This window comes from Anser anser, assembly GCF_964211835.1.
Source record: "Anser anser genome assembly, chromosome: 4".
NCBI lineage: Eukaryota > Metazoa > Chordata > Aves > Anseriformes > Anatidae > Anser > Anser anser.
Window position 1 is genome coordinate 18,647,931 of NC_139724.1, and position 23,316 is coordinate 18,671,246.

Sequence of the window (23,316 nt, forward strand, 5' to 3'; positions counted from 1 at the left end):
TTTAATCGAGCTTCCATTTCTTCCCTTACTCGCTGGATTTCCTCGAGCACATTTCTTATATCCAAGTGACTGGACTTCACCTCTGCTTTCAGCTCCTCTTTCACCTGCTGTTGACTCCTCTGCAGTGCTAACACTGTTCTGATTTCCTTTTGAGATGTTTCCATGTCACGCTTCAGCTCCTTCTGCCCAGCCTCCATCGCCTCCTGACTAGCTCTAACGTCTGCCAGCAATGCCGCGAGGCACTCCATCCCGATCCCACGGGGGTCGCAGAACTTCTCCAGGGCCACAGCTTCCAAGCAGTCAGGACCACTTGTGAGCCAGCAGCAGATTTCTCAGATAGCCAGAGAGCTAGCACATAGCCCTCAGTATGGTCCTACGTCAGCTTACAGATTGCTTCAGTGAAGGTGCTAGGTAGAAGTCTAGTACTAGGTAAGGCAAAGGGACTAAATAAAATACTTCAATAAGCAGAGCTGTAGAGACAGAGCTCCCTCTCAAGAGTTAGCCCGAGTACTAATCGGTTTAATTGGCAGATTATGCCACACCTGAATTTTTTAAATCTTTGGCTGACATCACTGTACATGGGATGTCACCCAGAAAGCCACTCCCCACTGTCATTTGATCTGCGCATCAATAGAAAATGCCTGGGCATCAGTTACCAGGTTTGTTGCAACGCAGCCAAACGGTGCAAGAACACAGCAGCCCTACCTTTTCAACAAAGGCTCAAAAAGAATGTGAATTGCAACAGTTCGACAGTACTCAGGTATTTCAATCCTACATTCAAACAAGGTGGTTGTGTACCCATCCTTCTGCTAATGTCTGCAGCGAGACTTGATGCATAAATTGGTGAGTGCCGTGGCCATTGCTCCTCTCCCACTGAATACCCCCCCCTCATTAGCACAGCTCATTACTACCAGGAATGCTCATTTAGCGATCTGTGGAAGCACCCAGATCCTGAGGAAATCCTCTAGTTCACAAACAACGAACACTTACAAAAGCAACATGGGAAAACTGACTAATGAGATGTTTCTGACAGGTTAAGGAGGCAGTCTTTTAGGTACCACCTCTGAGTGTTATTTTTTCTTTTTAAAAGCTAACACTTCTCAATTTTAAACACAGAACTCACCATAATTTTAGGCTCCATGTAAAAACAGGAAGACTAATGATGCCAGGTTGTTAAGCTGTTTTGTTACAAAGTGATTTAATTACTCAGTCATTGGATTCAGTTTGAAAAAATGACCAACCCAATATATATTCCCCTACAGGAAGCATCTGCGTCTGCCCTCAGACCGGTGACCTGACATTCAGAGTAAGGCCCAGCATTCAGAGTGGGTCTCACACAGGCTAAAGGTCAAGGCTTTTACACACACCTTCATGCTGTCATGCCTCCAGGACACTCTCTCTGAAGTGACGATCTCATGAACATCCCAGAGCAGAAGATCTACGCTATCCATAGAAAACTGCAATAATCCCATCAGCACAGTTTGGGGATGGGAAACATTACAAACAACCCTGATTTTTGTGTGTGCACAGCTGCAAGATTTCTACCTCACCACAGGGCTGCTGAGCAGGGCCAAAGAACCGACCCAGCAAGTCCTGCTTGCACCGCAAGGTTACTCCTCGCTTTCCAGTTAGCCTCCCACACCAGCTCAGGCACACTCATGGGAAGGGGAAGGGATCGGAGACACATCCTCCACACACAGCCTGCAAATATTGCCCAACTGTCCCACTCTCACAGCCCCCTGGTGGACACAATACCAGGGGTAGAGCTTTTTTCTGAGCGTCTCACCTGCCAGAAGGCCAGACATGCACTCTTCTGGAACGTTTTCTATATTCAGGCAGTGGGACTTTCCCAGCGGAGCTACAGGCTGCAGGAATGCCTTCCTCCCCTCAGCACCCTGCCCCATTTGTAGCTGGATGGCTATCCTGAGAGCTCAGGTGCTATTGACCACGCACAGCCCTCACTGCAGACTGGACCACAGAATAGACTGCAGAAGCACAACCTGACCTTTGAATCCAGGTAACAAAATCCTTGACAAAATGGATCAGGCAGGTGAGAAGAGCCAGTTACAAGCACTTGGCAGTACTTCTTCATCCCTAGACCAATACCTGCAGTAACTCAGCTCAGCAGTATAACACTTTATTCCAGCCTTTACCAGACCTTAGCATTTCCAAAAAATCTCAATAATACAGGTGAAGAGCTTGCGAAGACCTTGTCTGATGCTTACTGGCAGCTAATGAGAATCCAGCTGCATTAATATCCACTGCTTCAGTGATGATACAGGTGGAGAATGGGTTGCACTGTGTGAGAGGGAGGGTAATTCGTGAAAATTGCAAGTTTAATCTTATCAATTGTACCTGACACTGATTTAAGTTGAAAATGAACAAAAAAAAAGACACCAGTCATAGTTTTGAAGTTAACAAGCTCACTAAACCATAGTAAGAACTATGGTGTATTACTTAACACTGTAAAATATATTTGAAACATTAAACAAAAACATTTACACAAAGCTTAACTGGGAATCATACAAAAAGTTCAACTACTTTGACATTCAGGGTGACTGCATGCTCTGTACAGCCCCAACTGGGCTCAGACTTGACACAGCAATCAGATATTTTCACTTCCCAAACATGAGAGAAGAAGGTATACCAGACTTTCACTTTTCCAAAAGGTCTCTTTTCCACCTAATTGTAAGTGCTAACTGTACACTTGCTATTTTTTTTTAGAAGTACTGTAACAATAAAATTGAAGAAAAATCAGCAACTGGATCAAATTTCTCCAAGTATACCAAAAAACACTGAAGTAAGCTTGAAGATCTACCTGTTTTTAGCAGAGGCTTAAGAACCAGATGTACACTGCATCTCTACTCCAGATGCTTACCCTTTCCCTCCCATAACAGAGCTGGTCCCATCAGATGCAGTGCTGCATGATCCATGGGCCTGATTCCGGGGTTTTTCCTTTGGGAGTTAACAGATCTCAGCCTAGCATCTGAATCACCCTTAGGTGAGTACATAACTTCACTTTGTTTGTTAGTCTTCATGCAGCTACCTCGGAAGCCTCAAAATAATCTCTGTAATTCTCCCCTCCCACAGTGCAGACAAGCTATTTAAGCAATAGAACAAAGACTGATTGATTCCACCACTTTGATTTTAACACGTTTGCCTAGTGACAAGCTATGGCACTTCAGAGAGGGACACCTAATAACATCCCTACAAATAGAGAAGCTACTTGATTTAATCTGGAGCCGTGTGTATATTGTATTTGAGAGGAACTGAAAATTTGGCTAGCTGTAGGTTGCAATCCTAAATTCTTTCAGAACTCATGCTGTAGGCTATGAACCCAGAAAGTAGTTTCAGACAAACGTTCAGGGAAAACGGTCCCCAAGAACGTAACTAAACCAGTGTCTGTGGATGGCTTGAAAGGCTGGGCTTGGGTGGAAGTCTCCCAGCCCTCCTTGCAGCTCCACAGCTTGGTCAACTCCAAAATTTTGCTTGCATTCAGCTTGGCAAATGGTGAAAGCTTTCCATGCCTCCCAGGGTCCAGCCTAGTGAGTGTACAAATACGGGCTGCTGAAGAAGTACTTTGCTTCTAAGCACTGCCTCAGGCCTGTCTACATAAAAATCAGTGCAGACAGCCCTCACTTGCTCTGTCCGCAGCCTTAGACAGCTGCATGCTTCCTAGAGCAGAACTGTAGTGCTCCCTTTCCTTTGCTCTTACTGCAACCTCTCGAATTTCTCTTCAAGGTCAGGCCCAAGCCTACGCCAAGGAACATCAGCTTAGGTTAGCTGCCATGAAATCCTTTTCAAATTGTTCTGAGCAAAACCAACAACAATGAGGCTGTTTGAAAGGTTGAACTGAACAAAATTTAACTGCAAGCAGGCAAAACCTGACATAGCTGCTTAATGAGATGCAGCGGGATTCAAACTTACACATCAGAAATGCCTCTGCCTTTCTTTGCAGAGGTACAAAGGTTCTTCAGCATTGATATATATGTCTGTGTAATGCTGGTACAGCACTAGGGGGAAAGTGCAGAACTACCATGTATTATTCGAGGCATTCAATCTGAAGCACTGTTTCCGAAGTCTGTACCTGTCCTTTCGTGCCAGCTCAGCCGCTGATGTATAGCATTATAGCATTAACTTCTAGCCTCAACACAGCATTCTAAATTTATTTCTTTTTGCTCCTCCCTTCCCAGCACGTAGTTGGATGTCCTTATTCACACGGCAATGAAAAGGAAAGAAGTCTCAGCTGTCTTCCTGCACTTCAAAGAGCTCTATGCCTATGTGATGTTTTAATTGCACGCTGAGCCCACGTGTCTCGCTGCACTGGCCGCCTGGGGTCTCAGCTGGAGAGGAGCAGGTCTCTTTTGAAGCGGAGAGCATTAGGAGAGCATTAGCGTGTCAAACCATTAACATGTCAAACACTTCGCTGCCCGCTACAGCGCTGATTCTTAGGTAAGAGACCAAATGTCTCTTACAGACCACACCGGAGTCTCGCAGCCTACAGCTGTTACCTGGAAACTTGAATATCTGGCAGACAGCTCATTAGCATCCAGGTTGTTGACACAACAAACCGAGCATGAAACAAGGGCTTCAGTTCATTACAGCACACTTTACACGGTAACATGGGTGAAAGAGGAAACCTGCAAATACACGCAACAGAGGAAAGACAGAGCAAACAGTTTTCCTGACCAAGCATTTGCGTGCCATCCACCAAAGGCCTAGAAACTCCACGCAGTCCTTAACTAATCCTGTGCAAAGGGTCATTTGCAGGCAGCTGTCAGCTTACTCCTTGCTAGGTAATCCAAAACATACTTCATTCTTTCAGGCTCCCAAGTGATAACCCAGTGTGTAGCGAACCCTCTGCCCTACACCATGCTGTAGGACTTTTTGCTGCTGGGCTAGGAGGATGCTTCTGTTGTCTTTTTGTGAGGGAGAGATGGTTCTCCCTGCAATGAGGAGGCAGCTACGAAACCAAAGCAAGCAAAATGCCAATGATGTGTAATACTGCACTAAAGTTCCTCAGTACATCATCTTTCCAGTTCCTACCCCCAATAAAGCAGACTCTCACCCATGACAGCCTTTGAACTGGGTCCCTGTATGCACTCGCCCATTAATATTAACCACCTGCCAAAGCCTCAGTATTTCCCAGCGCAAAACATGCCTTCCTTCACCCAAGGGATTAACACTGATGTGTCTTTTGTTCCTTAAGGTGTCACTAGTCATACAGAATATGGCTCTTGAGCTGTTTTAGGACATTGTCAAACGCACTAATGATTTCCTGCAACACAGTATTTCTCCCCCTAGAAGAAGCATGTTAATGACAGTTTAGTTTGCCAGTAATTTGGTATGATTTTTTTTAAACTATACAGATTAGGCATACAAAATCCCTATGTTGCATTAACTTTATTCACATTTCTGAAGATTAGCATTCATGTTTTAAAACCTATATCAATCTTACATTGAAATGTTTCAAGAAACTGGATTATGACAGTTGTAAAGATACCCAAACTGAAACTAAGTAGATGTATTATCTTCTAAATTGCTGGTGGATTACCAAATAAAAGCACAAAGGAGAGTATTATCTCACTCGTTATCTTACTTATTATCATCTTACTATTATCTTACTGCAACTTCTTGATCAACAAGCCTGTTTTTTTTTTTTTTTTTAAAGAGCAAGCTTTGAATTGAAGTCCAGTAATAAAGATTCTCTAGAACTGTGCCTTACGTTGTATTAGTATTACATTTATTTCACTTCCTCAGTAGCTGTTTCTTATCCAGTCTTCATGACAACACATTCAGTATTGGGTGAGATGATGTCAAATGGCCGTGCATTTTGTCAGCCCTACTAGTGGTGCTTTGACAAAGTCAGTGAAGATGGAAGGAAATAAATAATAGAAAAAATACTCTAAAAATACCAGTGTTGTGCCTTTAACAGTTTTTACCTTATTAAGCACAGATCCATCTTATAGAAGCATTATTTGACTTTCGACAAGAATCATTTTTTTTATATTGTGTCTTAAAATTGCATGTGTAATATATTTAGTCACCAAGCTTACTGGAACTGCAACACCTAGAACTGAAAGTTTTTCATCTAGCTAGTGTGTATCAAGCATAAACATAAACTATACATCAAATACAAAAATAAAGATATCAATAAGTTGACCATACATACAGAGATGACTGCAAATGAAATACATTTGAAGCGATATGCAACATATAGAAGGCAACTCTAACACACATAAGTTAGACTATCAGTAGATCAAGCTTTTTTTTTTTTTTATTTAAATAGCCAAGAGCGATACTGATGCTTGATATTTTAGCTTGTTCTGAATTAGGACAAAATCCAGCACAAGCTAGTTAAGCATATGGGGGGGGGGGGGGGGGAATAAAAATCAAAACAATGCCTAAAGCCTAGAGCGTATGTATTCTGACCTGAAAGAGAGTGGCTGTATGTACACTGATAAATCAAGCCTTGATGCACATTAAAAACGCAGGGAGTCATCCATTTTTAAGCACGAAGATGACAACATGATGGAAAGCAATTGCATGAAGATGTGGTACTGTATGCTGCAGCCTTGGTCAATGAGGACCAAGTTAAAGCTTGTCAAATCTCTCTCAATTATCCTTGTTTTAGGCGTGTGTATTTTGCTAAAACCAGTTCTTCATACACACCCCACAGGCAACCTTAAATCACTGAATTCTCCAGTTTTTGAAGCAAAGAAAAGAAAGCACTACATTTAGGAGCTAACAATTATGTTTATGTATGGAGTTTACATTTTAGTAAGTTTCTTTTTTAGGTGTTGCTCTAGGTAGGCAAAAAGACATTTGAAGGAGTCCTCTTTTTTCTGCATACCTTCCTATAGCTGCAGTTGTGCTTTGTCATCCTTGAAATGCACAGCTGCCCAGAGAGCCAAGCAAAGGGAAGACCGGTGTTCACACTCTGCTCCTGTTTCCTCTTCACCACCTTCACTCTCCATTTCTACTTCTTGTACAGGACGTTGGTCCTTGTTGTCTGGTGCCCTCTACTGTTTCGCCATAGATATGTATTTTTGACCTTCATGCTTCGGTTTGTGTCTGCAAAGTCAGGCCCCAGAGTCAACTGGAACAAGGAATCCTGCCATGGTTAGTTTGCACCATCTGCAAATCCTTCCCAGACCCCACTAATTGCCTCCCCAGTACAAATCCCAATCCCTTTTCCCCAGCTCTGCATCCTTCTTGAATACGTTCAGGGCTGCCAACTGGCCTGCTTGCAGACATCTGGGAAAAGACTTTCAGAGGGTGGGGTCACGGAAAGAAGCCCTGCTATACATACGTGCACGCAAGTACGTGTGTGTAGGAAACCCTCACACAATACCAGAGAGAAAAATGACAAGTCCACCCTTTTTGTGGCTCCAAGTTCTCACACATGCCAGGGAGTGAAAGGGCTGAAACAGCCAGAAAGGAAGGAGCTATCTGAGTTTCAATGCCTGTACTCATTCCTTCCCTAATGCTTTAGTCCAGCCCTTTGTAGACTGTGATGCTCAGCATCACAAGTGTAGGACTGGAAAAAAACTTCAGAAACCATTTACATCATTCCTTGCAGAAGCAAAGTAATAACTACTGAGACATAAAAAGCACTTTGCCAGACTTCAACTGTCTCAAGTCTCACCATAGCACAGTCCCCTGCATGCTTTTCATGGTACCTTCTCTTCCAGCTCAAACCTGATCTGACCTCACCTAGATTAGATCCCTGCTTATAATTGCCTTCGCATCACATTTTTTCATGCAGACACTAACAGGCTAGCAGGGAAGTTTTTTCTTCCGTTCTCACATACGTACAGTAGTCTGCTATGTGCTGAGAAGCCAGACATGTAGACAGCTTAATTATTTTTTTCAAATAATTTTTAAAATGATTCCATCCCCAAGGGCTATCAAGCATTGTAAGCATGCTCAGGATAAACACATGAAGTAACTGGGAGAGACACTATTACTTACAAATTCAAGTAAGAGAAACTAACAGACTCAATTTTTGACATCAAATTTACTCTAGATCCGTCAAACTTAGCTTTTAAAACCTAGGGGCATTTGAGCCAATTTTAGTAAGAACTTCAATGAAATCCCAAACTCAGTTCTCACGGCTTTTAGAATTAAGCCCTTAAGTATGAAAGGTACTTTCTGCTTACATACTCTAGAGCTCTACTTTGTTGCCATAAATGCAAACAAAACAAAAAACCCTGCAATGAATTTGGAACCTAAAATGAATTAAACTTGAATCAGTGGCAGGCACAACTGAAGCTGCAGTTCTTCCTTCACACCAGTATATGATTAGTTAACCAACAGAACATTTATCAGCTCATCTTAATGTTTGATCCAAGAATTTGCTACTTCACTAGTTTTTCTGAACTGCTTGAAGTCTTTCAGTCCCCATCAGGCTCAGTAACTTGCAGGGAAAGATAATCTTTCCTTGAAAAGGACTGTACAGAAGAGACCTGTAAAATACATTTTCACCACAAGACAGACATATTAATATGCAACATCATTTCTTGGACAGTATCTGCAGTTATCTGGGATGGAGAGAGAGGACTTTTGTCGCTGTTTGAACTCAGAAGCTATTTATTCAATCACACTAGTATGAACTGATGTTATATGACTGTAACAAATGTCACTGGATTTGAGCATGGCACTGAAATGCTGCCTAAAGGATATTATAGAAGAAAAAGTAGGACAGGCAACGGGAATTTAAAGAGCCCCCAGAGTGTTAGTTATATTTCGTATTCTTGTCTTCATGCCAAGATTGCTTCTGAACATATCCAGCAATAGCTTCCTGTGTTTGTGAAACTCTACATTCATTTAAAGACAAATACATCCAAGATTACACTCAAATTCACTGATGTTGTTCTTTAAAAAGCTAAGTGATAGCAGTTCTGACCATATAGAAAGCACTACAATGAGTGCTACACTGTCTGTAGTCGTATTTTACCTACCAAAAGATGACCAGTGTTCAATTTTAATATTTTTCTTATAAAATAGATGAGCACAGTTCACAGCTTCAAACTGTAAAATAGCTAGCATCCAGATTCTCATTCTGGAATATGCAGATTCATCTTTTAGAGAAGTCACTAATATTTGAGTATAAAAACAGAGTATAAAACAACTCAGAGATCAAGCTAGAACATGAGTTCTGCCCATAAATTAAAAAAAAAAATCAGTGCTGATATAAGCACGATCAAGCTCCTAGGCTAAAAATGAAATGTAAGAAAAAAGAAAAAAGAAAAATAAAGTTTACAGTAGCTGTTGGACTTCACAAATCCCTTCAAGAATCAATCTTTGAGCTCTTAGGAGCCGGACAGAAAATGCTGCGCTAACATTTTTAACATTGTTCCCTACAGCATCACCTAATGACCTTGTTTCAAGCAGTATCTGGGTTGGTTTTAATCACAGCCCAGAACCAGCAGCCCAGCACACTGCTCCTCCCCGGCTTCATTGACTTCATTTGATGAGCTCAGGTTCAGTGCTAAATTAGGTGTTTTCCCATAAACCAAGAAAACCCACGTGAGTAGTTACTGGGCAAAAAGTAGATCAAAATGATAGTACAGATTAACAACAGAATAGAGATATACATTTATCATATTACAAAGGACTGCCCTGGTAAGTCTAAAAGATCACATAAGGGAAGGTACGTTATACTTGGTCAGTATCTATACTGTTACACTTATCAACATAATTAACATGAAGTGACAGCTCTGCAGAAAGAAGGAAAATTTAAGCAGGCATCAAAATCAGACATAAGCTCACAACTTTAGAAGACTGTCTTTTAAGAGGCGGTGGCAGCAGCATAGCATGCCTTAATGAATACCAGCATAGCTAAACACAGCTAAAATTAACCTCGAAAAAGTACTTTAAAGCTACCCTACTGATAAAACTCAATTTGCTGGTCAATAGAATAAGGCAGCATCTCAAAAGAACCACTCCAGATAAAATCATCCATGTGAATTCAAGCTTCTGTGCCTCAGTGAAAGCACAAGGCACAATACAGCATGCCAATTTCCACAGCCCAGCCCTAACGTGCTGCTCAGAGTCCTCTTCTCAAAAGACACACAAAAAATGCACTTATACAATTAGAAACAGTCACCATGTCACAGTTAAGGAACTATTTCTGTATTTCCTGTTATGATAAACAGTTTTCCTGTTATTAAGCAGCAAACATTGCTCCCCGGGGACATGCCTAGAACATTGCACACCATTGTCTCGGCATGCTGAATCGGGCCTGAAGGCAAGCCGGTGGAGCCCATGCAAAGTCCTGCCAAGGGGAAACAAACCAGAACAGGGCAGCACCCAGAGCTTTTGTTAACCACAAGACATCCATCCCCACCCTTCCAGAGACATGTGGCCCTTTCACTCCTGGCTGCACAGGCCTGGGAGTCAAGGGGCTTTTCGTCCCAGTGGCTCCTAACCAGGCCGCACAACTGAAGACCGCTGCGGCAAAGGCTGCCTGGCAGGCACCAGTGCCCTCATCACGAGGTGTTTGCCCTGCCTGCTGCGGGCCCATATAGTAACTCCTGTAGAGGAGGTTGGAAATAGTCATGCATCGTTCTCCACAGCTGATGTTCCCCCAGGTCTCTTCTCCTTGAGCTAACAAACCACTATGAAGGCAGCAGACTTCCATTTTGTATAGCTGGGTGGGGACAGGGGAAACACAACAGAAACTTTCTTGAGAAGCCGATACCGCCGATAACAGTGGTGTTCTCCAGGGAATATTTGCAACACACTGCAAAGACTAGAACTCCTACGTAAGATTAACCCATTAATTAAGATCCCTGACTACAAACATCCCTACTTATGCCACTAACAAATACAGCAAGAAGAACATTCACTGCACTTTCCATACGCATCTCAACTTCCTTGACCTACCTCATAGTCAAGATGTCCTTCCCAGGACACAGGACTTTTTTTTTCCCCTCCAAAAGTGACAAGACTTCTTAGTTTGATAAGTTGGTAGAGCAGGAGGTGTTTTGTGCAGTACTATTTGCAGAAAGAATTAAGCCTTGATTTTATACTGGTTACACAAGTAGCACGTGTTTACGGCTAAAAAAAGCAGTCTCCAAGCCTGCTGTTTTATTTGGAGCAGAACAATTTGAAACTGTCGTTTTAAGTTCAGTCCTCTTATTCTCCTGCTGGAAGCATTTCCTATATTCCTGTTTTACTAGTTATATTTGAAAAAATATAGCACAATCTATTTTTGTAATAAGTATTAACATTCCTTTTTTAATAATTTAAGTGTTTCTGATGTTAGCAACATTCACAAGCAGACAAAAATGAAGGTCACTGAAATATCTGAGAGCCTAAAAAACTGTACTAAAGAAGCAAAGCTGAAGTCAACTCATTAATAAATATTATTTGTAATACTTTCCAGACTTTTATACTGAAGGATTTCAAGCTCTCTTTAAGAAAATGATGAGCTTTCAGTTAAAGAATTCCCCCACAGATGTCCCCAGCTGTCCTGTTTCCTGCCTAAGCAGAAGTATTTCCATAACATCACATACAAAATGTTCACACAAGCATCTTGAGAAAAAAAACTTTACTTCCTATACATCTAAGTAGCATATCACCATGCGAAGAAGTAGCAAAAGCAATTTTAACCAAGAACTGAACACAGGTTTATTAGCTCCTTTGCCACAACTACTAGACATCAGTTAACACCAATGGAAGGTTCATAAATAGCAGCTGTGAAGAACGATCTCAGCCAGATACAAGCCAGGTTATTTGAGGTAGGCTATTTCTATGTTTGAGTATGTTGGCAGTTAAATCAAACAGGATTTATTTTTTTAAGGAGTATTTAAAGCCATAAGTTATACTCCTGACACGGTTGTTTTTCAGAAGATCAAATACTAGTTTCTTTCCAAGACAGAGAATAGAAATAACACTTCCATGCCAAGGAAAAAGTAACGGGGAAGAGCACAATTTGTGAAGACCATTGGAAAGGTACTGGAGATCCCGCTGAGTACAATCTAAATCACCAAGTAAGAATTCTGCAGCACTGGTTTACCATGTTATTATGATAAAAACAATTGCTGTAACAAACCTCCTCTTAAAAATAAGATTTAATTCAATCAAATTTTTTGCCTTCAACACAACCCTATTGAACTACAAACAGCAGAAATATCAAGAGGTGAGCAAATAGAGGTACAGGTGAACTCAGCTGCAAGTTAACCAGCTCGACTGATACAGCCTTCACCAAATTTTGTTCTGAGGGAAGGCAAGCCACGAGAGAATGTCTTCTTGAGAATGGCTTTCCAAACAAGTTAATTTGGGTACAATAGTTAGTGAAACCATCAAGAGCTGTTCGAACTCCACCACTTTCCTCAGCAGCATCAAATCTAACCACCACGGACCTAGTACTTTCCTATGCACAGTGACATTCAGTGATGAGATTTATTTTTTAAAGCAATAAAAACCTTGGAGAAAAACTTCATTATGTGACACTAAACTAACAACCAATCTATAAACAGAAATTAACAACTCTTGCCATGAATTACAATGAGAGTGGTCTCAGTTTATTCAGTACTGCCTCCACAGTACTTAACATCAATTGATCAAATGTGATTTTAAGATGCAAGAAACCTTTTTCCGTCCACCATCCCTTTCTATATCAGTTTTCTATGCCTACAAAGGAAGAAGAGTACTGCAAAAACAATGAAACAACTGGTTACAATACTCAAAACACTGCATTCTAGCACAGAAGCTTCATGGTATCATTTTCCTCAAAAAGCCATTGCTCAAATCAAATGAACTGTACTAAGACAGAAAGGCTTTAGCTGTCTCAATGCTATAAGCCATTTCTACTATAGTAACAGATTCATTTGCATAAGCTGCACAAACTGGTAGAGGCAGAATCTAGAAGGTTAAGTCTAGTTTTACTGCACTTGAAAACCCCCAAAGAAATCTAAAAGCTATTAAAGTGCTGGTTGTTTTTTTCAGTGTAATTGTAGCTGCCTGTCACTTCAAAACCCCAACCCACTTCACAGCAATAGAAGTTACAGCCAGACCACTTTCACCTATTAGACATATCAAGTGGGAATAAATTTAGCATATGCAATAATATTAGCACGGATAATTTGCTAGGTCTTTTGTGTTTACTTTCCAATTAACTGTTCTTCTGTGAAGTTGAGCTTGAAGCATTAACTCTACTTATCTCACGTTGACAAATACATGAGGCATTCTTCACAGGTAATTAATCTGTGTAAGTGAAGGAATAATAAAACCCAACATCACTCACTATAGCGTAGGACCAGAATGCAAAAGCTGCCGTGCATCTGCTTTTCACAGTACTCTGCTTCCTCCCAAGTTTTTCTGAGCATAGCTCCTCATTTGCATCCACTTTAATGCTTTATTAAAATACATACGCAGTTTAAGTGTTGTCATCACATAAATTACTGCTTTGACTCTTGTTTGTTTTTTCTTGGTAGGGTGGTTAGTTTTTGTTTGCTTGTTTTTTGCTATCCAGAGTTCATTGGAGAACTAGTGTTATCTTCATTTTATACCCGTCACAAACATAGGACATAGATGAAACTTGTGTAGACTAAATGTTACAAACAAACAAAAAAGCTCCACTACTTGAAAAAGAACCTCCATTTAGCTATCATTTACATACTTACTGAAGCCATGACCTATTAAGATTGAAATCAAGCATGCCAGGCAGCTCATTTCGTACCCAGTCCTGAAAGGATGAAGTCAGGAGCTAAGAGTCTCACAGACTTCAAGAGGAACATGATTAAATCTAAACTCCCCATGATTAATAGTTTCCAGCTATTCAACTTCTTTTGCTCAGAACAGACAAGCCGTTTTTACTTCTGAACTATATTTTTCCTTGGTAGGAAACACAAACATTTAACTTACTCATCCTGTACCAAATATCTCTAGTAGACCTTCAGATTTAAAACACTTAGTAAGGTTGAGTGTGTTGGGTGTCTTCCTACAGTTCCATAGGAATCTGTGATGTTGGACAATAATCATTCCTTTAGCTATCCTTAGGAAAAAAACGTCATGGTATACGAAGAGCTAAGCAACTCATGACACCTGAGGCTTTCAAAATCCTCAAGATTTTGTTCGTTTCCTTTAAGAGCACTGCTTTGCAACACACAATTTCATACAGTCGTCAGCGTTATCTGAAGCAGGACGAAGGGAAGAAATTGTATTGGAAATTGATGTTATCTGCTCAAATGAATAGGTCTGTGATGTATGCTTGTTGCAAGCACGGGGAAAAGGAAATTTTTTAAACTGACATTGCTGTAATGACATCAGGTGTCTTTAGAGACGCTTCTTATTCCCAAGGTAATAAGAGAGTAAACAAGGTTTAGTAAGCAGTGAAAGCCACCAGAGGGATAAGAATGCTAAGTACAGCTTGCTTAAGGGAAGAAGAAATCTAGCACCATCAAGGGCTTGGTGAAAACATTGAGACAAAAATTTACCACAAAAGCAACAGTACAGCTCATTATACAATCTATGAAAAAACTCTGGGAACAAAAGGCATGAGAGCTTTGATCTCCATTTGCAAAACTGGTTCCTTGTGCAGAATTTTATCTTCATGCAAAAGGAAATGTAAATAACTCAGAATGAATATTTTGAATCATTCGTATAGGAACGTCTTTCTCTGGCAGTTTTTACAGAATCATGCAGAGATGATTTACTCTGTCACACCACTGATGCGTGAAAAGCATAAAAAGCACTTTAGTCACTCTTTGGTAAAAAAAAATCTTTAATGGTTTAATAAAGGAAGCAAATTTTATATTTCATCACTGAAAGATTAGATCATATTTAACATATTTATGCAGTTGTGTTGAATTTTTTGTTGCAGTTGCTTGTAAAACTTACTTGTAGAAAGTAGCAGGATGAGTACATTAAGTATTTTCTGAAGTGTTTCAATGTTTTTGTTTTCCTGAAGAGGATGTTTGTTATAGATCGGTAACAATGCAGGTATACTATACTTCCAGTAGCTGAGGAAGTGACACTTTTTGATGTCTGCCTGTATTTAAAGGGAGAAGAGACCCCTGGATATAAAGACCCTGAAGCAATGTAGAGCACACAATGATGGAAGTTAGATACAACAAGGCAGCAATCTGGAGAATCTTGATATACACCAAGTTTTACAGCAAATTTCCTCCAGATTTATTCCATTCCTAAAAAATAATCTGATTTTATTTGATTGCAATGCTTACAAGATATTTGAATTTCTCCAGTCACTCTGACAACTCCATATGGACAAGATGTAAGCAGTTCAAACATTCTTCATCGCAAGGATCTGTTCCACAATACATGCAATGACTAATTTAGACTAACTTAACACCAGTGTAAACTGTATTTCCAGCCATAACCACATACCATGAAGAAACTGTGGCAAGCTGTTGCAAAACATTCTCAAATCAGAATGGAAACTCACAAGATCCATTCTTTTCCTCTTAATAGTGTTTTACATCCTAAATTCACAAAGCTATTCCTCTATAGTCAGCCAGAATATAGCGGAAGAATCCAACTTGACCTATGCTCTAGACCACTTGAAAACTCTACATTTGAGCAATTGTCATAACTATCTCAAGACAGTCATACAAGGCAGTCTATGCTACTATGAAAGGAAGCAGTGGATTAAATCCATGATAATGCTCATTAACAGTGCAATCTACACCGAAACTGTAATTGAATGATGCTTACATAACACCTTTTCCCATACATATTCACATTCATGCATGAACACTGAAATTCCTTTTTTCAATTACTCTGCCTTATTTGTTCACACAGTCCCTATATATTCTATTTCTCATCACTTACGTGACCTGAGAAAGAAGCCACATGTCATTTTAATCCAATTAAACCACTACAAGCAAAGATACTCAAACCTATGTTGCAGAAAGCAAATATGGCTCCTCCTGCCATCAGCCTTTCAGACTCGTGATATACATTGTCGTTGCCTGATCAGCTCTTACGTTGTTGAGTTTTATGAACCAGAAATAATCACAATCAAGCTTCAATGCATTCAATGTTTTTAAAAACACAGCTTATTTATACATACTTGCATTTTCCACTACGGAATATGACCTGGTTTCCAGATGCCCTACTTTTTTCGTTATGTTCAGCACTAGCTAACCGCTGGGCAGCTTTCTGCAAGATACAAGGACAGTAAAGCAGAAGGGGAGACCAAGTGAAAATTTCTCTGAACTTCCAGTTCTATACCTTTAGTGTGCATTATGCAAAAGCTAGAGAGAACAAGCAGAAGGTCTGTTCAGCGCTTCTTAATTAAGAAAGTGCTGCTTAACTGGAACACAGCTATCAATCTAGTTTGCATGCTGCATCTAACAGAGGCATCCTGCAGGCAGTTCTTACTTTCACATCCACTCAAATGAAAGAAAAAACAAACGGATTCTTGTCACTATAAAATTACCTTAATACATGCCTCGATACTTTTTTTTTTTTTTACAATGATACCAAACTTCAGTAGTAGTTAATGAACGTACAGAATATTGAACATTATTTCCCCATTTCTCTTTTAGTATTTCTATTCCTGGAATATGTGCTACCTGAAAATTTCATATTGTTAGCAACATCAGTGATGTAGGTATGCACAAAGACTCCCTCATGTAAGAAGTTTTAGCATCAAGGTATTCTAATTGCAGCTTAAAAGCCATGCAAGCAAGCTGCAAACAGAAGCCTATATTATATTTGGATAATCAACCTGTATTATGCTCATAATTGAATTTATCATCCAGGAGGAACTCAGAAACTGAATTTACTTTAGCAGGGATAAGTGATGACAGGGCAAATGGTTTAGGTTGCTATGTGAAATGCCAGGACAGGAAGGAAAGGTGACTCCAAAACTCCTCTTGGAGTTGAACTCCAAAGAAGTACTAGCCAGAAATGGCGGTGTTCAAGAAAGGAAGGAAATGCCTGAGAAGAAGAGCTTGTGCAAAACTAGTTTATGTAGCTGCTTGCTTCTCCCTAAGAAAAATGCAAGAAAACGACAAATAGCGCAGTGGAGAAAAAGACTTGTGTAATATGCAGACTGCCATTGTTTTCTCCGATATCATCCACCTTAGCAAAAAAAGAAAAATCACCACCCTCCATCAAAACAGCATGTATTCCCTGGAACAAAGATCAGCATCCGTAATTATGTTCCCAATCCATGCATTTTCTTTACCTGTCGCTTAAAACAAAAATCAGGTCATATGGAGCTGAGGTGTGGTTTTTTTTTTTTTTTTTTTTTGGAACATGCACACACTTTTCTTGAATGTCTCTAAAACACCTGAAAGAAAACTTCAGACTTTTTAGGTTTCTATCAACACAAGTGAGCAAGAAAGTTTGCTTGTCATACTTGCAGATAAGATGTTTAATGGGAGAAGTCTGACAACAGATTTCTACATTCAAGTATTCAACTATTTCTCACAGACAGACAGAGAGCCACATCGTGACAGCCTGTACTCATTTCCCACCTCCCACCACACCTCTGATTCATGATATAGAAAAGACAGAGCTCCCAGCAGATAATCTTTAAAATGATTAGATACATATTTAATGGCACAGACTTCCTGATTCTATTTTTGGACCTGTAGGAGGAAAAAATTCCAATTTGCATTTCATAAACAGAATACCCATCTTACCAACGAACAGCTCTGCACAGATGCACGGACACGCAGAAAGCTCACGCTTTCCAGTTACACAGACTATAAAACTATGCTTGTAAGTCAGACTTCTATATGTAATTCTAAAACTTCTATGCCCAGGACTGTTTTTATTTGCTAAAAATAAAGTGCTGCTGAAGTAAACAAGATATCACCCAATGCATGCTCTGTCATGTTAAAAATACAAACCTGTATGAAATATAACCGTGCTTTTCTTATAGCCAGAAGGTAGACGAATGTTTCGGAGCAACCCCTTTGCTGTCAGTCGTACACGCATGTTGGATAAGGAAAATTTCGGGGACCATAACATGTCTTCAGTGCAATTAGAAGATAAGCAAGCAAGAAACAGCCTCCATGTAGTGTAACATACTATGTTTTTAAATCACCGCTGGCAGAAGTCAAGTGATTCTTGCTAAAGAAAACAACCTTGAAGAAATAATCAGATCTCCATTCCTTTGCCCTTATTCCTTATGCACAGATGAGCACAATCAGAAAAAGCAGATATCCACAGCGTAAGTGCTGCTGGCAGCTTCTCCCCGCCAGATGTTGTAGAAACAAAGCTTGTCCTCAGACTAAAATCGACTTAGTGATTTGAAAAACCCACAGCCTCTGAATTACATCACAGTGTTCACGCTTAATCTGCTATGGGACTCTGTGGGACTGGGAGCTACAGCAGGAGAAAAGGGAGGAGGAGGAGGAGAAAGAGGAGGAGGAGGAGGAAGTGGGTGGTCTCCCAAGCTGAATATATCATCCAGTGTCACAGACCATGTAATTGTTCTTTAGAGACTAGCAAGGAGATTACTTGAATATTCCCAGAGGCATTTGTCAGCTCTCTTTTCTCCTTAGCAAGGATCACTTCAGGCTGCATTTTTCAGACAATTTCTTGCAATTGACAGAAATGTATCAAAACAGATTTTAATCATCAAACATTTTCTACCAGAGTTTCTTTTGGCATTAAATATGTCAACATTTAAAGCCTTAACAAACCAACAAACATCCATTCTGTGAGAACGATCCCGTATTTGAGATCTGCTTAATAAAAATACTATTTAGCTTGGCAGCTCAGCACTGCAGATGCTTCAATTCATTGGGAGAGGAGCAAGCAAGCAGGCATCAATTTCATATCGAAACAGATTGCTGCCAGCTGGAGTTTGAATGCACCCAAACACTGTAGCAAACAAGCAGCATTACAGGAATTCCTTAAAAATAAATGCTGTCTCCATATTTAACTAGCCCTCAAAAATATGTCTGTCCGTGTCCCCCCCCCCCCCCCCAATTTATTGAGCTCAAAGTTTTGCATACAGCTTGGTCCCACTAGCAAAAAAAAAAAAAAGCAACAAACAAGCAAAACTAGAAATAGAGGAAAGGAATCCCTGTTTTACACAGATTAGAAAACATGACGTTTTTCACCTGCGACCATGACCTATACATACAGGCTGCTAAGGCACCACAGACTTGCACTGTCCACTTTCCTGTGTGTAAGGATGAGAAACATTTCCGCCTTGGCACGCCACGGGAGCAGGGACCACCTGAGCCAATCCAGGATACAAGGCAGCAACAGCTCATACCTCCTTCTCAGGTTCCTTGGAGGCTCTGCTGAAGAACTGCCCTCCACAGCCTTTATATGTTTTAGGTGTTTTTCCTTTGTTTAAGAGACAACAAAATCAGCTACTTTCTCACTGATGCGCCACTTCTACCATTTCACAAAACCACAGCTAATGTGCTCTAGCATCTAGTCTTCTGATAGCTCTTCTAGTTCCAGAAGCCATTACACCAACTTGTTCTGAAGCACGTATCACCCAAAGCAAGTATTATCACGCTGACAGGTCTCATCCCAGTGGTACCTTACCTGTCCTCTCCTTAACACAGCCCTATTACGTTTTAATAACATGTCTTACTTGCTCAAGATGCAGAACATTTTAAATTATCCAGTGTTTATTTACCGCACCAGCTAGAACTAAAAATAGCATTTTGCTGTTTTATTCTGGTCTCCAGGTATCTCTGACATCGCCCAAGCCAGGGCAGTGGCAGTAGAGCAGCTCACTGTAAGCACACCAGAAGAGCTGCAGCCCTGCAAAGACAGTCAGACCTGTTAAACCAACCTCCACAGCACGCTGCAGGAGAATACTGCTGAATGTTTTATGACCATGTACCAAAATATTTATTTCCAGGCATGGTAATGCACCACCCGCTTTGAAGTACTATGACACATCTCCAGTCTGCACTGAACCATTCAAAATAAGTACAAAGACAGTAAATTAGCTTTTTTGTTCAGTTCCCAGGGCAGCCTCTGCAAACAGCAGGGCATGCATGACATTACTGCTGTAAAATCTTCACGGATTCCTTGAGTCTGAAGAGCTTTGGCACTAACAGTGTGTGTTGATCTATCTTTGCCACGGCCAGAAATTCTAGACTCTTTCCTAATCCAGCAGCACCACCAAAGGAGCTGATGATCCTTCCCATGCTGGAAGATTATCGGCTCCAACGTTTGGAAATGGCGCTCAGCGGTGAGCCAGAAGGCTCCTTACAACACATTACAGTCACCTTGTGTATTCACCACAGTTCATCAGCCCTCCTCTGCAAATATGAGATCGCTGTTGCCAAATCCTCCCTTGAAGGATCTCGAGATTTTGGCTTGGCCTACAGCCAGCCTTCCACCAGCAGCCAACACCCGGCCCCACCAGGTTTTCCTCATCTCCCAGGGCACCTGGAGGAACTCCCTTCTGCTCTCCTCCTACCCACCACAGCTCCCCTGGTGAGAGACTGCTCCGTGAAGCAAATATTCTCTCCCCATCTGGATTCAATGCTTTCTTCACAGAGACAGAAACAGTCTAATTGGGTTCAAAAAGAAAAAAAAAAATCCATCAAAAAATCAAAACCCCACCTCTCCCAGTCCTTGTTAACAATGCACCTGGGAAAACATGCCCAAGAACTCCTCCTCGGCCTGTAAAACCACAGAGGCTGAAGTACCCCAGTGAGACCCTAACTTCCTTCCTAGGCACCGGAGCTAAGACAAAAGGACCTCTAGAGGGCAACTATGATGTAATGAACCAGTTCAAAGACAGAGGAAGGAATGAATCACAAGACAAAATATGAGCAAATAAAAGCTCTACATGGACATAAAAGCTCTTGTAGCAGAGACCAAAATGCCTCCTACAGAGAGACACAAATAATACTTTCACTGCCTCCTCTTCCCCAGCTTTGAGTAGAAACAGGCCATGAAGAAATAGATACATCAGTGCTTTTTTGTTTTATTGAAAAAAAACAAAACAACACACAAACAAAAAGACCCTTCTTAGCTGAGGAAAACACTTTTTTAGGCTCCAGAAATCCTGTTAAATCCCACAAACCTAAAACAAGCCTGCTTTATCCAGTAGGAAGACCTGACAGCATTAATAAAGGGCAACAGAAGCATGTCAGGCTCATCTAGCATCCAACCTTCAGAGAGCTCTGACAGGCGGCAAGAGGACTGCCCATCCCTATGTGAATAGCTCCTAGGAGAGGCTGAAACTCAAAAAGGTTCCTACAACGCAGTATTTTCAGGGCTCTGTGTTATCCCACCAAAACCTGCACAGAGGAGAGTGTGCATCCGTCAATGTTGTTTCCTCAGCTCAGGGAAACAGCACCTCCAAGTCTGTATCTGTGCTCCTCCAACCATCCCGTGTTTGGTGCCAGCACGGTACAGAGCCAGGAATATGCTCCATGGGATCCAGCACAGCACGCCAGGAACACACACTGTCTGCATTTCATACATAATACGGGGAGAGGTCTTTTTCTGTCTTGACATCAGATAAGGGTGATGGAAAATAACACTGGAAAATAGCTGAATAAAATAGGAAGTGCTACACAGCACAGATAGAGGAGAAAAGGACTGACATTTCATTTACTAGCACTTCACTGCTGTCTTCCTTCCCTGGGCAAAACAGACAAAGGACTCTGTGCCACTACAATCACATAATTCACTCTGGGTTGCTAAAGGCATTAATACCTGATGACATGGTCAGATTGATGGTTGGGCTAGACCTATTTTAATCCCGGCAGATTTAGTACATCTGCCACTCCCTGTGGAAGCTAGCAATGTGACAAAAAAGGAGCAAAGGACACAAGTATCTGTAGGCTCTTTAATTCAGCCTTGTGAGGCCAAGTTTCCGGTATCTGGACGTGTTTCTGCTGCCTCTGTTCCTCTTTCCACATTCAACAACCAGTAAGAAAGCCATCAGAGCAGGGAAAGTCTAAATCAGCGGCTAGACCTTTAGACCCAAGATGCCCTGGCAGAAGACAACTGGCTCCACGTTAAAAGACAGCATGGGCAGTGCTGAGCAGATGGCTTTTACTGGCCTGCTTTAATTCAACAAGAATTGAGAGGCGATTGTCTATGCCATGAGAGAAGGAGGCCTCTGAGAGAAAAAGTGTCATCTGTGCCCCAGTTTTCGCTTCCAGAAAGTTACCACTCTCCCTAGCTTCCTGTGACCACCTTGCCCTAGCCAGTGCTCCAGCCTGAAAAGCTAATCTTCCTGCAGTGCCCCAGCCTGAAAAGCTGATCCTCCTGCAGGCAACAACACACGCTGCCGTGCTCCACACAGCTTGCAGCTCCAGGACATTTTAAGCTCAAATCCTCACCTGAAGGAAATAGCAACTCTCTTCCCACCTCAGAGCAGGAACTAAAATCCTAAATAATTTGGGCTTCTTCTAGAACATAGAAGCTTTTAAGCATTATAAATTCAGCAGCTTTTCAAACAGCAGGTGACGCTGCAGTGAACTTCCAAGCAAACAGCTACCGAAATCAGGCTAATCTGCGTCTCCTTCATGCAACAGTAGTGACATTTTTATCATCTGCCCTCTTTCAGAGTAGAGAATGGCAACAAAACATCACAAGAATAATTTCATTTTTAACTTCTGACATAATGGAGCTGCAAATTATTTTCCATGTGTAAGATGTCCCTTACAAAACAGCATTTGTTAGACACCCTCAGACAAAATCCTACAGTGCTTCAAAGCAAAACTGCTTCTAGCCTACAGTGAAAAATGTCACTAATATTAGGACAACATGCCTTAAAATATGAAGCGTTACTGATCTATGCAGACTTACCAGAAAAAAACACAAACAATTGCCTCTCTGCTAGGGACTTTGGCTGTTCAGCAACAGGCTAGGTGCATACATGAGCCTTGTAAGCTGCAGCACCAAGGAACAGATTAAAAACAAGGGTTTTACTTAGGACAACAGCTTACAGATCTACAAATATTGGTTTATTCACACCATACTGGTTGATTCACACTGTGCAATTGCTCTTCACCTATGGCCTCACAACAACAATAACCAGTAACCAAGCAACTTCTGTTGAAAAGCAACACCGCAAATATGGATAATTTAGATGAATACACCTCCTAAGATATACTACTGATTTATCAATGTGCAAGTTCACTGAGCAAATGCAAGTCAGCTCATCACATGTGTTGCACTTCTCTTTTGTGGGCTTCACACATTCTTTGTAGCCCTGGGTGTGCAAATAAAGGTCAGAGTTTACAAGCTGTCTAGCCATCTTTGGTACAAAATCCAGAAGTTTCACATCTCTGGGACAGTTCTATGGTCTTCCAATGTTATGTCAACTTATTTCCTTAATAAGAGTCAATGACTGCAACATTGGCAGCTACTTTATCTGCTGAAAAAATA

General features: G+C 41.0%; 1 protein-coding gene across 8 annotated transcripts in view; it reads right to left on the reverse strand.

The window, feature by feature from the left end:
- Positions 1-23,316, reverse strand: part of MTUS1 (microtubule associated scaffold protein 1) — a 115,060-nt gene that overhangs the window by 32,535 nt on the left and 59,209 nt on the right. The window contains exon 1 of one of the 8 annotated variants that reach the window (XM_083833510.1): positions 17,835-18,538. The exons of the other annotated variants lie outside the window; for them this stretch is intronic. Coding sequence (XP_083689636.1) covers positions 17,835-17,955 — 121 coding nt within the window. The 5' untranslated portion in view covers positions 17,956-18,538. Of the gene's footprint in view, positions 1-17,834; positions 18,539-23,316 lie in introns of those variants that run through there. 8 annotated transcript variants of the gene reach the window in all.